The sequence below is a fragment of the Apodemus sylvaticus genome, chromosome 2 (assembly GCF_947179515.1).
Source record: "Apodemus sylvaticus chromosome 2, mApoSyl1.1, whole genome shotgun sequence".
Lineage (NCBI taxonomy): Eukaryota > Metazoa > Chordata > Mammalia > Rodentia > Muridae > Apodemus > Apodemus sylvaticus.
Genome location: NC_067473.1, coordinates 122,282,409 through 122,299,705, shown reverse-complemented (window position 1 = coordinate 122,299,705; position 17,297 = coordinate 122,282,409). Strand labels below are relative to the sequence as shown.

Sequence of the window (17,297 nt, the reverse complement as noted above, 5' to 3'; positions counted from 1 at the left end):
ACCCAGAGGATGGCCCTTGGGCACCTGCTGGTCTCAACCTGCGAGTTAGCGAAGGATGCTAGGCAGGCAGGATTCCACCGCCCTCCGCCCCCAACTCCGCTCCACGCCACCGCCTCTCACCGCCGCGAGCTCGGAGGAGCGCCGCGGGAGCGCGCTCGGGGCAGACATCCTCGACCCGCGGGCGCTTGGGCGCGGGGCGGGCGCTCCGGGAGGCGGGCGGGGGAAGGGCGGAGAGGGAGGGGCGGGGGCGGGAGGCAGCAGCGCCCCGCAGTCCCCGCGCCTCAAACACTTGCCGCGATCGCTGGCGCGCAGCGTCGCCCCGCGTTGCGCGCTCGTTTCCCCCTCCTCCGGCTCCGCGGCTCCCGCGCTCTGGGACAGTCTCCAGTGCCCAGCGCGGACCGACGCACCGACCGACCGCCCAGGGAGCCTCGGCCCGCGCCCCCTGCGCAGGCTATGTGGATTGCCCCGCCGGGCCCGGCTGGCGGGATCAGCACAGCCCGGCCCGCGGCACCCGCCACCAGCGGGGACTATGACCCGGAAAGCGCGGCGCTGCCTGGGCCACCTCTTTCTCAGCCTGGGCATAGTCTACCTCCGGATCGGGTAAGCGCCGCGCGCGTTCTTTCCGCGCGTGCCGCCAAGGCAAAGTTGGCTGGGCCAGGGAGGGAGGCGCGCTGCCCAACTTAGCTTAGGAGAGGCAGTGGGCGGTGCAGGAGCCCTGAGGGCACAAAGGCTCCCCGCGAACGGAAAACCCAGGGGCGCATACAGTTCCACAGACTCGGGCAAGAGATCGGCTATCCCAAGGATCTGAGTCAGAGATATCCCCCAGAAACAGATAGTTCGGGGATTCTAGAGACTAATAGCTTCTCCATAGGATCCCCAGGGACCGCTCCTATCCCCCCCCACCCCATCCCGCCCCTGAGCGCAAGCCACAAGCATGGTAGATCCGGCAGGACCACAGCCACCCCTAGAAAGCTCAATTCCCGGCAGGAATTCTACGCGCGATGTTGTGGGCGCAGCCCTTTTTTAGACAGGGCTTCCCAGGTAGCAAACGGGGCCCAAGAGTGGGGATGTTCCCTGGCAAAAACATAAACCACCTCTCAGAGCCCTGGCATCGCCTCATTTCCAGCGACCCTCGGACCCCCTTCCCAAGCTAGGAGGGCAGCACCTTTAACAATCAGAACCAAATAGTAAGACCAGAGATAGTTAATGGCTGGTCGGAGACACCAGGGAGAGATGCTGTCTAGATGCCACCCAAGGAAAACAAGACAGTCCGACCCTGGGGTCGCTGGGGTGGGAGCCAAAGAACCCAGGCGTGTCAGGAGGTGGGGCAGGCGACACTCTTACTGGAAAGTGGAGGCAGGTGGCTCTAGACGGTTCTTGCGCTGCGCTGCGCTGCGCGGTCTCTCTTTGTACTTAGGAAGTGACTTGTGTGCAGAGCGGTCTGGGGGGCGTAGGGGGCTTTAATCACAGGCAGAGGTCCTAACGCCAAAGGGCCATCTTGGTAGGCTTCACACCTGCCTCTCTACACACCCCCACTACCTGTGAACCTCCTGTCGCTGCTTTGGGAAGGACTGGACCCAAAGCCAGGGGGCGTGTGTGGCAGACCCTTTGTGTTTCTCCGCCGCCACCCTCAGGGTTCCCACTTTCCCAGCCCAACCTCTCTGAAACGGAATTTCAAAACCAAGTGTGTTCTGAGTGGACTAGGCGGCCTCCAGCTCAACCGCGAATCGAGAGGCGGCTTCTGGGCTCGCGCGCTGCCTGCCTGCGGGTGTGTTTTAAGTGTTATTGATTCGCCCGCGTCTGGATGGCTTTTCTTCCCCCCCCCCCTCCCACTTGCTTTAATCTTCATCTTGGCCCGCGCGCTACCGCCCTGTGCTCATCCAGCATCCAGGAAGCGAGGTCGGGCCCATTGGCTCTGGCCGCGTTCGGCATTATCTTCTTTTTAATTAGAAACGAGGGAGGGGCGGAGACACTGAAGACTGGAGAAGGGGAAAACGGCAGAGAATAGAACTCCCTGATTTCTCCAGGACTGGACACCTCATTGGCTCACTAGGAGCCCAGCTACCCTAGGGAAGGAGGCGGAGGTCAGGGGGCGTGGCCTTCTCTCCAGGGCGGTTGGAGGGAGGTCCCAGTTAAGAGTTGCAGTGACTTTGAACCGCTCTGCTGGGTACGAGGGTTAAGGTCCCCAAGTCCTTTGAGGTTTCTCAGTCTGGTAGGTAAGACTGGCTCCTGTGTCACCTACTCGGTGTGACATATTTGTAGTATTCTAATTTTATCTGGGTTGTTCGGATGACTCAAGCACTAGCCCTGGGAACTGTAAGTTCCAAAAACAATAAAAATGGCACCTCAATATGTGCTTCCTATCGACCCTCCAAGGTGCAGCCTGCCTCCCAGAAGCTCTTGCATAAGCAGTGCAGGCTCTGAGATATACAGGGGGCGTGAACTTGCTCCAGGTTAGAAAGTGAAGGAAGGCTTTGATGGAGAAGAGGCCTGCCCACTTGGGCACTAGAAAACTGCTTCTCTGAATTCAGGTCTTATGGTGTCATGGCTCACGGCAGGGACAGGCACTTCCTGGGCATCAGCTAGGTGCTTAGAGGACTTGTAGCCAAAATCCTGCCCTTCCTTACCTCAGACTTCTTCCCTACTGTGGCTCTGTGGGAGGTCCTCTGTAGTAGCTGAGAGGGCATCACCCCCCTCCAGCACCTGCCAGCGAGGGCCTTCCTCCAGATCTCACCCCCTGTCTCTGTGTCCCCTCCAGTGGCTTCTCATCGGTGGTAGCTCTGGGTGCGAGCATCATCTGTAACAAGATTCCAGGCCTGGCTCCCAGACAGCGGGCAATCTGCCAGAGCCGGCCGGACGCCATCATCGTCATAGGAGAAGGCTCCCAAATGGGCCTGGACGAGTGTCAGTTTCAGTTCCGCAATGGCCGTTGGAACTGCTCAGCGCTGGGAGAGCGCACTGTCTTCGGGAAGGAGCTCAAAGTGGGTATGTGATCATCAGACACCTTTTGCAGGGTCTTCTGAGCTATGGAGAGTCAGTCCCTCGGGAGCCCCTGTGGTCCCTTCACCTGTACTAGTTCCAGTGCCCTCGCTGATTGTATCTCGTGCGTGGTTGGCTCAGGTTAAGGTCTCCCACTGGTGTCCAGGATTGCAGCTGGAAGCCATGACATGTTGTTGCGTACAGGCAAAGCTCCATGCACCAGCTAATGGCTTTAAGATTTGCTGGCAGATCTAACATGTTTTCAAATGAGGCCTGAATTTAAATGAGGGGTGTTTTACCCACAGTAGGGAGTTTCGGTTTCTTCTGGGAAATGGGCAGATCTAATGGTTACTTAATGTGCACAGGGCATCATTGTGATGGTTAGAGCTGAGAATTTAACCTCCTGAAGGCAGGGTATGAGTGACCTATTCTCTACCATAGTCCCCACCACTCCCTACTGTGGTCCAGCATGCACAATCCTGTGACACAATCCACCTGATTCTTATAGCAGTGCTTGGTGGGACGGTTGGCATGTTCAGACATGAATGGATGCCTGAGTGTGTACACACATGCATTCAACATGTAAGGAGATTGTGATGTTTGTGATAGAACGGGTGTAGAGAATATCACTGATCTTCAGGAGATCCTGGACTGTAGGAAAGGATGTGGATACATCTTCTTACTTGTAGGTGTCCAGACTTGGGGGCCAAGATGTCAACAGACTCACTTCTGCACTGTGACTTTCCTTGAGACACAGGGCAATACAGGTCCCTCTGTGCTGTGCTGTGCCACACAGCTCTGCTGCAAAGGCCCCTTTGAATGCTCTCCTCAGCCCCAGAACTAGTACCCTAGTGGCATCCTCCACATTCCAGTGGCTTCCCTAGCCTCCCTGCTGTCATCTGGGCTCCCAGGCTAGCCCATCTCCCCATCGTTCCCAGCAAGAAGGAACGATTTTAAAGTAGAAACCAGATCACAGTGTTACTCTAGGAAAGACCTGTTAAAGGGCCAGTCGTTCCAGCCAGCAGGAAAACCATTGCCCACCTGCTGTTGAGACCTTGGGCTCTTCATGACCACCTCAGCCTCATCCTCTTTTCTAAACACACCTTCCTGGCTTCTCTTAAGGGCCCCAGTGCTTCTAGAGATCGGTACCTCAATCCAAAGCCTCTGTGTGCACTCAAGTCTCTTGAGGCTCCCCTGCCTGCTCCCTTGGCTCTGCATCAGCCCATACCTCACACTATCTCAGTGCTTTCTGCCTAGTCCAGGAGGACAGAGGCTCCGGCCACCTCACAGTGACTACAGCCTTCCCTGCCTCCAGACAGTCTTGCCACAGCTCTACTTTGGTCACCAGAATGTACTGGCTACAGAACTGGACCCTGTGGCCAATATGACAGGAACAAGTAGGTCCCCTCCTGCAGAACCCTTTCTTAGCACTGCCTGTCTGGATCTTGGCTACATGAATTTCCTTCTCCCCTGTCCTCTCCTTTTCCTCAACAGCAGAATCAGTCTTTTTGTTTGTTTGTTTGCTTTTGTTTTTTGTTTTTGTTTTGATGAGAGAGGAGTGGATCAACCTAGCTCAGGCAACAGGATGGTGTTGACACCAAGATTGCCATTGAGGCCTCTGAAATCCCAGTCTCCTGAGCCTTCTGTTTGTCCCCTTTCAGCTTTGTCCTTTTCAAACATCCTATCCCTCTTCAAATTCCAACATCAGGGATAGTGCTCTGACATTGTTTTAAATCTAATGGCCTTGCTGGGACATAATAAGTAAACATGCTACAGATGAGTACACTGAGGCTCAGAAGGGACTTGGCCAAAGTGAGTGACAGGGTCTCCCAGGACAGAGTTCATCTCTTATAGCTTGCTGTTTTAGAATGGGTATAGCCACCCCATGGCCACTCTGTGATGATGCATATTGGGCTGTGGCTGAGGGGATCAGGATGGAGGCACCCCTGGATCATAGCACCCCACTCACCTGGCTGCATACTATGGGATTAGCCTCAACACAATCTAAGGAGGAGGGAGGCCACCAGGATCCTGGGAAGCAACAAAGGACTGGGTTGGGACAGGTAAAGCTAACTATGAGGAAACATGTGGCATAGCAATGTTGGGGTACCCTGGGAGGAAGTCGGAGCTAGAACCTGAAGATAAGGTAGCCCAGACTAAGGAGCTTGAATTTCTAGGGCTTGGGGTTCGTTGGAGGTTTCTGACCATAGCCACTACTACCAAAGTATGGCCCGAGCCTTAATCATTATCACTATTCGATGGCTATTGACCATTGACTTCATATGAGATAAATCTTTTTCATACAGTAACAGGTATCCTGTTATCTCTCAAGTTTGGGATTTTTGGGCCCCTCGACCAAGGTCCTTCCTTCACCAACTGATTGCCTAGGTTGACTAGAGCTGTCTCCTAGAGTGAGAATCAGGGGTGAAGTCTCTGACATATGGAGCCCCTCCCTCTGGCACTCTAAACCATAGGGCATACATGTTGCCTTTGTGGAGACTTCTCAGAAGCCCCACCCTCGGTATCCTCATAGATACCATTGGCTAGAACTTAGTCACATGGCTTCACCTAGCTGCAAGTGAAGCTGGGAAAGGAAGTCTTGCATGGAGAGCAGCCATGTCCTCAGCTCAGGATGTTAGGAATTTGCATGTAGATTGTGAGGTAACGAGGGTAGCTTCTACTTCCCTGTAGTGAGGTCTGAAGACTTTCTTTCTCCCACCTGCTCACACCCATCCCAACTGTGGTTCTCCATTCTGTCTGAGCTTCCTGGCCTTGCCTTCCCTTCTGGGTGTCTGGATTTTCATATAGAGATCTGAGAAGGCTGTGAGCATGTCCAGACAAGGCTTATTGGAAGTAGAAATTGAAACTAAGTCCAACACACCCAGGTGAAGAGGGGACTGTTGAAATGCCTAAGGAACTGGAAAACTAGGGATGGCGCTGGCTTCAGAACAGCTGGGCCAGAGGTTGTGCTGTTTCCTAACAACACCAGGGGGACAGACAGGTGGCCATTTTAGTCTCAGGACCACAACAAGTTCAAGACCTCAGGAAAGATCCTTGGGCTATCTCCAGGCACACTGTGAAAATCCCCATACTTCCTCTGATTACATAGTTTAACAAAGCTGGACTTCCAGTCATGTCCAACCCAAGGACAAGATGCTGTGCTGGCCAGCATGAGACCTCCACTCTGTTTGTCTCTCATGGAGAAGAAGCAAAATGCAGAATCTGGGGCTTAAACAGATGAGGTTATTCCTATAAGAGGCTGAGGTTCAAGATCAGGCCTGCTTCCTCCTGCTCACGGTTGCTTCCTCCTGAGGCCTCTCTCTTGGACTTGCATAAAGCTTTTCTTCCCAGGTTTCCTCCCCTGGTGCTGGAGATCCGACCCTGGGCCCTGAACTTATTAGGAAAGCACTCTATCACCCACAGGAAAGGTGTTCTGTTGACGTGTCCTCACATGATGTGGTGTTCCTTTCCCTCATGTAAAGGCTTGCGGTTCTTTTAAAAGATACCAGTCTCATGAGATTCGGTCCACAATTGACCTCACTTTAACCTAACCACCTCTTTAAAGACCTCTGCAATTGCAGACGCGTTCTGGAGAGCCAGGGCTCAGAGCTTCAGTGTGAGTTAGAGGACTTGACTAAGCCTGTTCCAGCAAGCAGTGCCATGCCTTTGCTTGGTCTACAGGTTGATGCAGGGGCTGGAGGGCTGGAAGGGGCTCAGAAGTGGGGCTCCCAGGGTGGCAGGAGTGGTCTGGGTCTAAGAGCAAGGGAAGAGACTGGCGGTGACTGGGGGAAAAACCAAGGGAACTGTGAATAGAGTTCTAGGAAACAGGGCGAGAGCCCAGGTAAGAGACTTCTAGATAGCGACTCTCTCCTGAGACTGTGGTATATGACATGATGTTTACTCAGCAGAGACCTACTCCAGGAAGACCCCCCCCCCCCGGAGCCTAAGGAGGCCTTTAGCCCTACCCATCCTCATCTCTTTCTTCTGTGCTGAGGATTGAACTCAGAGCCTTAATCAAGCTAGGGCAGTACTCTGCCTCTGAGCTACATCTCCAGCCCCTATCTTCTTAAAAAGTGTGTCTCTTCCTCAAATCCAATGGATGAGTGATGGTCCTTCATCATGTGACCTGACCCTCCTGTGAGTGCAGAGGGTGGGAAGTTGTCCCTTCTGGCATATATTTTCTTCATCATAGCACAGACACCTCCTCATGACGTTATTTCATTCCAGTTGTAGTTAGTGATGACAGTGGCAGATTCCACCTCTGCCATCCCATAGTGCCACTCACAGCCTCCCCAGCAGGACTTCTCAGACTTCCACATCCCTGCCAGGCTGAGTGGGTGCCCCACATGGAGCTCCCTGCCTCCTGCCACTGTGGTTCATGAACACAGAACCACATGTACTGAAGGGAGAGGGTTGTGTTTGCTTACCCATGCGCTGCCTCTTCCTGCCTTTTGCCCATTTCCCCATTGTCCTGCAGGTTTCCCCCACTGGGCCAGGATGACACGGTAGTACTGACAGCATGGTACAGGGATCCAGGGCTTGCCTTAGCAGTACCCAGTGGGGACCTTCACTCTCTGCTCTTCTACACTGAGACTCAAATGTGGTCTGGAACTGAGACAGCTCTTTCTCATGCCCTGTCCTTCCAGTGTAATAGTGAGGCAAGAGTCAGCTGTATATTGTGGCTGCTTTGTGGCAGGACTGAGACTCGGTAGTGAGTTTCCCATTGCTGGAGGGATTTGAGACCTTCAGTCTCAAACTGTGTGTTTTAAGAGGTTTTGATGCTGATCTGTTCAGGGCAGCTAAGATGTGCTGTAAAATTGGAGTCACACATCCAGGCTTCCATTCTGCTCCACCCATGATTTTGGGAGGGCATGCGACCTTTCCCCTCTCACTATGCCTGTCCAACATGCCACCATGCTAGGTGGCAGAAGCACCACATGATACAGGATGTAAAACCCTGGTACCTGGTAGGTTGGATCTCAGAGGATCTCCTTTCCCTCTTTAAGGAGTCTCTGCCAATCTGATAGGGACACAGCTCAGGATTTGGGGACTCATGCCTCAGATTCTGTTCTTCGTGTGGCAGAAACTGTTGGTATTGTGACTATACAGGATCCTGTATTCTGGAGAGGATGGGCCAGCAGGATGCTGGGGTGATGGGCAGGGCTACTGATCTAAATTATTTACATTGACTTTGAATCGTGTCCCCAAATCTGCCTGCTTCTCATCACCTCCTGGTTCAAACCAGCTTCGCACAGTCACTGCCTGGACATCATTTTCCTGATATCCCCCACTCTGGTTTGATCTGCAGTCCATGTGGTAGGGGTTTGGTTTCATGGCTAGTGGTTGGGGAAACTCAGTATGTAACACTCTTTGTTCTGAGAGGGCCATTGTGTCCACCAGTATACTAAAGGCACTAGAAACAACTTGAGCAGCCTCCATATAGAGGTCCCAGCTGTTCCAAGATACAGTGCTGCAGAGACTCAAATCCCAGGAACAGCCACTCTTCGATACCCTCACAAACAAATGAACTCAGAGTGTGATTTGGGGCCAACTGTCTCTCAGGTCCAATCTTTTCTATGGGTGCAGAACAGGGGTCCTTCCTAGCATCTGATATAATTGGGGCTTAGTGGGATCTGTTTCAGTCAGCATTCCTCAGCAATTCTCCTAAGGCACCCAGGAAACTCAGATGCCAGACGTCTCACACAAGGGGAGTAAAAGCTCACAGACACGTCTGACATATATCTAGGAATGCATGACACATCATGAAGAACTCAGATCCAAAGCCTAAGTCCAGGACATTTTACTGCTTCTGAGGACTGTTAGGTTAAATGCTTATGGGCTAAAGTCCCCTCATACCCTTTGCACACCCTGCACCCACTCACCTGTCCCACAGATGGAATCTCTGTGAAATAAAAGATGATTGGCAACACCCTAGTCAGCCACAAGCTCTGACCTGGTGCTCTCACCATCCCATGGGAACAGATAAAGACAGGATTGGAGTGCACTGTGAGTGGAGGGCCATGTGGACTGTAACACAGAGCTGCCTGCAAGGCCACCTGAAGTAGGGGATGGCCTTACAGGACAGGATGTAAAGAGGCAGCAGGGATGGCTGAGCACTAGTCTTGTGACTCGTACAGGATCCTGCATTCTAGAGATGATGGGCCAGCCGGATGCTGGGGGTGATGGACAGGGACGGCAAGGAAGCTTCAGAAAGGAAGGGAGAACCAGGAATCCCAGGCGGTCCTTTGGTTTTCCTTTATTTTTTGAGACATGGTCTCACTTAGCCCAGGCTGGCTTCCAGCACACTATTTAGCTGAGAGTGGTGCTATACTTCTCCGCACTCCTAAGGGCTATGGCTGCAGGCACGTTCTGTCATTCCCAGCCTTCCCATGGAAAGGTTCTGCACATCACATCCAAAGGTTTTGCTCTGGCAGGGAGCTGTCCAAGAGATTCGATCAGGATGTTGGATGGTAATCACATTCTTTGTACACACAGAAAATTGCTATGTCGCCAGCATTATCAACAAAGAATTGGTGGTTTCCCATCATGTGCTCAGGGGTTGCTACATTCCTTTCCAAATGCTCACGGCCTCCGATTTGGTACCCTCCTGCAGAATTTTTCCAGGGATGGGCACACATGACCTAGGATTCAGCCTCAGGTCCGCCCGCCTCTGTCTCGCGCTTGGGAAACTCTGATGCATTTCTACCAAGTGTGTGTCACCCTTTCTCCCTGGGGCCGTTGTTTGAGCCTTGCACTCCTTTACTCGAGGGGACTGTCTGGGTCCACATCCCTTGCCTGAGAACCCTGACAGGTCCCCAGAAGGCTCTGTCTTTTTACCCACAGCCTGTGAAAGTGGAGCAGTGTTTGGCTGCTTGGCAGAATGGATGGGAAGTCCTTTCCAGGGAGGGAGATAGAGCGAGGGGTGGCCAGCTCCACTTTCTCTCTGCCTTTCTTAACAATGCGCCATCTTGCCCAAGCAAAAGCCCTTTTCTTTCCCCATTCTCGCTTAGAACACAGCCAACAAAGGGCTTTTTGTCTCGTTTGCATTTTTTTTTTTTTGCAAGCCTCAGTTCATCCTGGATTTTCGCTCTCCTGACACTATTCTTTGAGATGAGCTTTTTGTTACATGGTCTTTCTAGCTTCCCTATGGTAGACAGTCCAACACACACACACACACACACACACACACACACACACACACATGCACTCTCACACATGCACTCTCACACAATCACTTTCACACAGTCATTCATTCAACCTGGAGATTTCATAGGTCAGTCAGTAAGTAATCTAGGTCCCCACAACTTCATGGGGAGAGAAAGAAAACTCAAGTCAGTAAAAAATGAAGATGGATAAAGTGCTGGTGAGGAGGACATCAGGCAGGGCCTCAGGAGTGGGGACATTGCAGCCATGTCATGGCAGACAGCAGGCTAACCAACACTGCTTCTGCTTTGAGGCATTTACTGAGTCCTGCCAGGTGTGGGTCAGGCTCCGAACAACCTTTTCAGAAAGATTGCTCCTAATTCCTAGTACAGAAATGAAACGTGAACTTTCCCAGGGTCTTGCCATGCTGGGAAGCAAAGCCAGGCCGTGACCCCAGGTTACCCAGGCTGTGACCCCAGGTTACCCAGCCTCTGGGTCCTGCTTTGAAACCACCTGGATACATTTATGGTATGCCACATAGAGTAGCAGAAAGGGCATTTCTAAACTTAGGGAAGAGTCAGAATGAATGGATGGTGACCATTGGGGGACAGTTAGCAGTGTGCTGTGGCCTCTTGTGGAAGAGGAACCCACAGACAGTGTCTCCTTCCCTGGACTGGGGATTGGAACAGCAGGTTAGAGCAGGGTGAATGGTACATCTTATCCCCATTTCTGTCTCTTGTCTTTTCACCTGGTTCAGCACCTCCTCCCCCCCCCCCCCCCCCCGCAATTCCTAACCCTTAAATCTCCTGGCCACGTACAGAGCCTCTCCCAACTACTGTGTGGCAGAATACTGGGCTGTGAACAGCCACCACAGCAGTCTGGCGAGAACAACCTTTTTCCATCTGTCTGTTTTCCCAATCACCGGACATTTCTGCTGGTGTCACTGTAGACCGCTCATTCTCTGACCCATTGGCTTTAAATAGCAAAAGAGAAAAAAAAATCTACAATGCACTCTGTGGTTTCCAGTGAGATACCGTAAATACACCCAGATAATATTCCGGTGCAAACCACGGGCAGCGATCGCAAAGGGCGGAGGATGGAATCTTTGGGGCCAGCTTGGACAGAGCTCATTTCCTCTGGCCCCATGGGACTGCTATAGAGCTGAACCCAGAGGGCGTCAACCAGGCTCTGGCTTCACCTCAGCGCGAATACTTACCTCCTGCTCCATCCCCTTGCTGATATTCCCCTAGAGGCTCCCCAGGAGCCTCGCTGGTCCTCAGGGCAGCCTGCCAGTGGCCTTCTGGGGTCTAAGTTTGCAGATGGTAATGTGGAGGCTCTGGGACTCAGAGTGTGGGCTCAGAGTCACTCAGCTAAGTGACGGGGAGTGGAAGTGGTTGGCAAGCTCCTTGTCACCCAGACCGAGCTGAAGACACTTAGGTTGGTTCCCCAGGTTTCTGTGTAGAACCCCCTGATGTGTGATATGAGGGTGAGGTGGAGGGGAGGGGGTGGATTCCTCACTGGGGCCCTGGGGGCTGATTCTAGTCTAGTCTCTGGAGTCACGGGTGACCACAGGCAGGTCTTCCTTCTGTCTGTGGCTCTAGGAATCACTTCTTTGACTCTAGGGACAGGAGAAGGCTCTGCCCAAGACAGGATCCTGATACCCAGTAGGATTCCCTGTGTTACCTACTCTCTCTTCTCCTCATCCCTGGCTTACCTGGCCCATAACAACCAAAGACATGGTCTGGGTGCCCCTGTCTAGGAGACTCTTCTCCTCACAGAACCTTCAAAATCTGACTCCCCCAGTTCTTGTCACCGAGGGGTTTTGTTTCCTCAGAGTCCTCAGCTAACAGAGTAATGTAATCTGCTTTCTGTCTCTTTGCAAAGGCAGCGCCATACCCGAATCCCATCTTAGTTCATCCAGCCTGAAGCACAATGCCTAGCACACAGTAGGTGCTCAGAAAATGTTCACTGAGGGCAGGGGCTGGGCACATGTTTGGCTGAGGTGACAGAGGTCAAGGTTTGGATGAAGACCTTTCTTCTGCCCGTGGTACTTCAGGGCAGACTCCTCCTTACCACAGGGGACAGCTTCATCCCCCCCCGACATCCACTCACCAAATGTGTGAAAGGTCCGATGGAGAGGTGGGCTGTCAATTGGTGGCCTGGAATAAGAGCTGTGAGCTACAGGAGAGTGGGTCATACCCTGGAGCCCAGCTGTCAGGGCTTGTGTCAGGGCCTTGTGTTCTGCCTTTTGTGAAAGGGGTGACAAAGGTCAGTCTGCCCCTCAGAGGTTGCTTGCCTTGGTTTGTCTCTTTCAGCAAGGTGTTCAGACACAGCCTCTCCAGCAGCCCATTTCTGAAGGCTTGGCACACTCTGTATGAACGAGGTGCTATCCAGCCCCATCCACCATTGTTGAGGAGCTGAAGGAACCTCTCAGAATGTCTTAGCAGATATTTTACAAGTGCGATGAGATATGCTCAGTAAGTGTCCTAATGAGGGCTTCTCCAGGCTGTGCTGGGAAGAATGTGGGCCATCGGGATTCAGGAATGAATAGGGACACCCTGTGGCCTCTCAATGCCTCTGGCTGTACCTGTGCCTGTGACATCTTTCTGTGAATCCCACTTCCCCAACTCCTAATCCAGAAAAGGCTGCCTCAGAGTGCTGGGTGGCTTCTTGAGAATGGGACTTGGGGATCTAGGACCCTTCCCTGCTGGATCTGCCATCACCCTATTTCCTTCCCAGGGTCTGACCTTATTGACAAGTATTAACTGATAACTAGATGTCATCTCTTGACAGAAATGATGCATTCTGGGAAGAGCTCTAACCATGAGTTTCACACACAGTGACAAGGCAGGTGGTGAGGCAGGGCTAAGGGACAATGCTGTCTAACAAAGGCTTTGATTCACAGCTCTAGTCTGTCTAGGTGGGAAACCTTCATTATCTATAAATTTGGGTATTGTCTTACATTGGGGGCTGTTGCAAAAATATAGCGCAGAGACACAGGTATGTGTCTGGCACTTAGTAGGTGCACAACAAATGTTCCTCCTTGTCCACCTTTGTCCCTCTGAGTCTGCAGAGCCCAGGGATGACTGTGCTGCCTCTCTGATTGTAGTAGATAGGACGGGCTAAGAGGCACATAGGCTATTCACCACCACTGCCTGGTCAGACACCCCTGAGTCTCAGTCTTTTCATCTACAAAGTGGGGGTGCTGTCACTAACTCACTTGACAGGCTGCTTATTTATTTATTTTACTTTATTCTATTTTATCTGTATGAATGTTTTACCTGCATGCATATATGGGCACGATGTGCATGTTTGATACCTGTGGAGGTCATGAGATCCACTAGAACTAGAGTTACAGGTGGGTGTGAGTGCTGGGAACTGAACTGGGGTCCTCTGCAAGAGCAACACGCACTCCTAAATCCTTCACCACCTCTCCAGCTGAGGGGCTGTTCTTGGGGACAGCATCCTCTTTGCATGAGCTGTGAGCATCCTGTGCATCAAGTGGCTGCTGCTGCTGTTGTAACTGACCTCCACTCCTCGTCCTCCTCGTCCTCTTCCTCCTCGTCCTCCTCCTCGTCCTCGTCCTCCTCCTCCTCCTCCTCCAGGCAGACATTTATAACAGAGTGTTACACTGAAGGAAATTATATTCTCTAGGGACAGTGTGGCTGAGTGACCTGGGACAGATGGAGTGAGAAGGAAACTAACGTGGGAGTGGGGGAGGGGGTCTCGGCACCTTCCTAACAGCCCACAATTGCACCAGTTATAAGTCTGTTAGTCTTGATCCTCACTGAAGTGCATGCTGCAGACTAGATGCTGCTGCCTCTCATCCCCTGTTTGGGTTAGAGGTATTTACAGAGAAAGGAAGAAACAAGGCACAGCAAGGTTAAGTGAATTTCTTGAGGCCACACAGGCTCTGGCAGGTGTGAAGGAGCCCTCAGCTCTGTCTTATTCTGTCCACAGCTGCTCTTCAGCATCCCAGAGGGCTGAACATGGGCACACCACAGCACCTGCCCCTGGGAGCACCAGTGCCAAGGGATGGTAGCTGTCCTTCCTTGCCCCTCAGAGCAGAGGTGCTAAGTGCCGACTTGACAGACACACTATGCATGGCCTGGAATCAGACTCCATGATAGTCAGGTACACCTTTAACTAGGAGGATGGCTACCTTTACCTCACCTCAGGGAAAGTGAGGGACAGAAGCCATGACTGTAGCTGTGGCCATCATCCTCAACGGCTGACTATCACTCACTGCCTACATCACTTTGTGGCTCGGGAGACTCAAAAGAAATAGCTGGGTGTCAGGCGGTCACACACGGTTACCACGGGAGCATAGGGCTCACAGGGAGAAGCCTGAAAACGCTGAGGCTGAGGTCCTGGGACTCCTGGTCTCCCCTCAGTTTGCATATTGATCTTGAGGGAACATAGCTCCTTCCACCCGCTGGAGTCTGGCAGCAATGACCTCCCCTATTCTGAAGTGATTTAACCCCAGGACAGCTTTTATTCATATGAGTTAGCCAGGGGCAGGTGTAAAGCTCTGCTCTGGGTGCCCTGAATGAGCCAGACCGCTCTACTGGCTTCATCAAATGTAGGCAAAAGAGAATGAAGAGCTGCCCTTCCGCTGCTTCTGTGAGGACCAGCTAGTGCTGTCCCCGGTAAATGCTAGTGTTTGGCATGCTTTCTCCTGCTTTAACATTGGTAACTATTTTCTCCTCCTTACAACCTCATTGGAAAGCAGTTCTAACCCATTTAATAGTGGAGGAGTTAGGCACAGAGACACAGCTGCCTCACCTGGGGTCACACAGCTAGAAAGCAGTGGAACAGTCATCCCTGATCACCCCTTGCCCCAAAACACTTGAGGGTTTGACATTGATGTCAGTGCCTTTCCTAGAGTTCTGTTTCTGGAGTGAGCCCAGAAACCCAGTCTGGGAGGTTTTCTCTCTTTGCCTCTCTATGGTCCTGGGGAACTCAGCAGGTACTTTTAGTGTCTTCTGTAAGCCATGGTGTTGAGCTGCAGTTTTGAAGAAGGACAAGGGCTTCACTCCTAGTTGTTAAAGGCGGGCTCTGGGTTAAGTGTTTTTCATGGGACTCACATCCCATCTTGGCTAGGCACTGGCACTATCCCAGGTTCACAGGTGGAAAGACCAGGGTCTTGGAGCAGAGAGACTATCCTATAGTAGTCAGTAAGTGGCAGAAATGAAGCCAGACCTAAGCCTGTCTTGACAGGAGCACCGTGGGTGTGTCTCGTGAAAGGCAGAGCAATACCAGCTTTATCCAGCCAAGAGGGCACCAGAGCAGCAACGGTTGGGGGCAGGACAGGTGGTGTGTGAGGCAGGTTGGAGGGAGCCCAGGTGGAGGCCAGGTCTAGGTTACTTGCGGGTCTGTCGTTGCTTCCTTAGTTTCCCCAGCAGCCCCTTGCCAACTCTGTCCCGGCTTCCAGAAACACAGCCTTCTGAGGAACGCTCCCCCCTCAGCCTCTTCCTCAGCGCCCCAGGCTGTAGAAGTTGTGGGCCCAGTGCTCATTCAGGGGTCTCCATGGGCAAGTCCCTCTCTCCTTCACCCCTCGTTGGCAGAGAGGAGACTGAAGCCCAGGGGAGCTAAGTTGTACCCGCTCAGCATTTTTCTCGGCCACATCCTGATGCTCAGACCCCTCTTCTCCTCACAATGGAGCAGTGCCACTTGCTGAGCACTGGACAAAGCTTCGAAGACAAACTCTTAAGGCTACCAGTCATTGCCACAGCTGAGGAGACTGAGGCACAGAGCAGGGGGTGGTCACTGGTCAAGTCGCAGAGACAGGGATTAATGGCCCTAGCTTCTGCCTTCAGCCTGTGCACACCTCAGGTGTTCCATAAATGTAGTTTTCCTGTGATCTGAACACTTACAAGTTATATAACCCTGTCAAGCTTGCTGGGACAGGCTGTGGATGGACATGGGATAGGAGCTCCCCACCCCAGGTCCCCCTTCCCTGGGGGCCAGGGATTGCAGGAGAGTGGGTGTGTGCTTGAGTGCTTTCCCCAGCTTTGCCCACTGCGCGGGCAGCATCAGTCTTCTGCTTGAGTTTTGGAAAGCCTCTGTTGGAAAGCCAACTATGCTCAGCCTCTCTCTCCTGAGCCGGACCTCACCTTCTCCCTGGCCGCCCTTACCGGAGGGTCTCCCAGATCAGCTCTTACAAAGCTCTCTCCACTCTTCTGCCCCCAGGGAGTCGGGAGGCTGCTTTCACCTACGCAATCATCGCTGCGGGTGTGGCCCATGCCATCACAGCTGCCTGCACCCAGGGCAACCTGAGCGACTGTGGCTGCGACAAGGAGAAGCAAGGCCAGTACCACCGGGACGAGGGCTGGAAGTGGGGTGGCTGCTCTGCCGACATCCGCTACGGCATCGGCTTCGCCAAGGTCTTCGTGGATGCCCGGGAGATCAAGCAGAATGCCCGGACCCTCATGAACTTACACAATAACGAGGCGGGCCGGAAGGTAGGCTGCAGGGAGGACACTGCAGTGAGGTCCTTGGTGACAGGGGTGGGGTCTGGAAAAGTCCAGTGCTACACTTAGCTTCCTTCTGCTCCACTCTGGTGCCATGGATGTGCAATATGAAGCTTACTGACTGAATACTAAACATTCACATAACCACAATGGGTGCTTCTCAGCAAGGAGGGAGGCAGAAGGCTTGTGAGGTCTTTGGGGCTCCGGGGCCAGCTGTATAAACTGACTCTGGGGAAGGACTGAGGCAGTTGCTGGAGGCATCCACATGGATCAGCTGTCAGAGCAGCTACCCGCTTCCTGTCTCCTCAACCACGAGCTATGTCTATCCTAGAAGAGGAGGGCAGGATTTCTTCTATTTCCAGCGGCCTGCCTGGGAAGAGAAGGGGGCTGGGTGTCCCGTTCCATGAGGAGAAGATATAGGACTGGAGGTCCAGAAAATAAAACTATGGAGCCATGACAGAGGGACAGAGGGAGGCAGGTGCTGGCAGACATAAGGACCCACCATGGCTGTTGAAAGGCACGGAGGGACTGATACAATACTTGGAACCCCATTCCAGAAGCATTCACACATCAGCAGCCTGACCAGGCATTCATTGAGAGACACCTAGACCAATGCACCCCGAGTGGGCAGTGCCCCTGATTGAGGCCTGAGTCTGTACTAGATCCCAGAAGGCCTATGAGGCATTCAAAGTGGGAGGGAGT

At 52.8% G+C, this 17,297-nt stretch overlaps 1 protein-coding gene across 1 annotated transcript in view; it reads left to right on the top strand.

Moving 5' to 3' along the window:
- Positions 1 to 258: 258 nt before the first annotated feature.
- The window catches only part of Wnt7a (Wnt family member 7A), a 45,522-nt gene continuing 28,483 nt past the window's right edge, over positions 259 to 17,297 (top strand). The window contains exons 1-3 of the mRNA XM_052174329.1: positions 259 to 600; positions 2,759 to 2,985; positions 16,315 to 16,586. Of these exons, the coding sequence (XP_052030289.1) occupies positions 530 to 600; positions 2,759 to 2,985; positions 16,315 to 16,586 (570 nt within the window). The 5' untranslated portion in view covers positions 259 to 529. The remainder of the gene's footprint in view (positions 601 to 2,758; positions 2,986 to 16,314; positions 16,587 to 17,297) is intronic.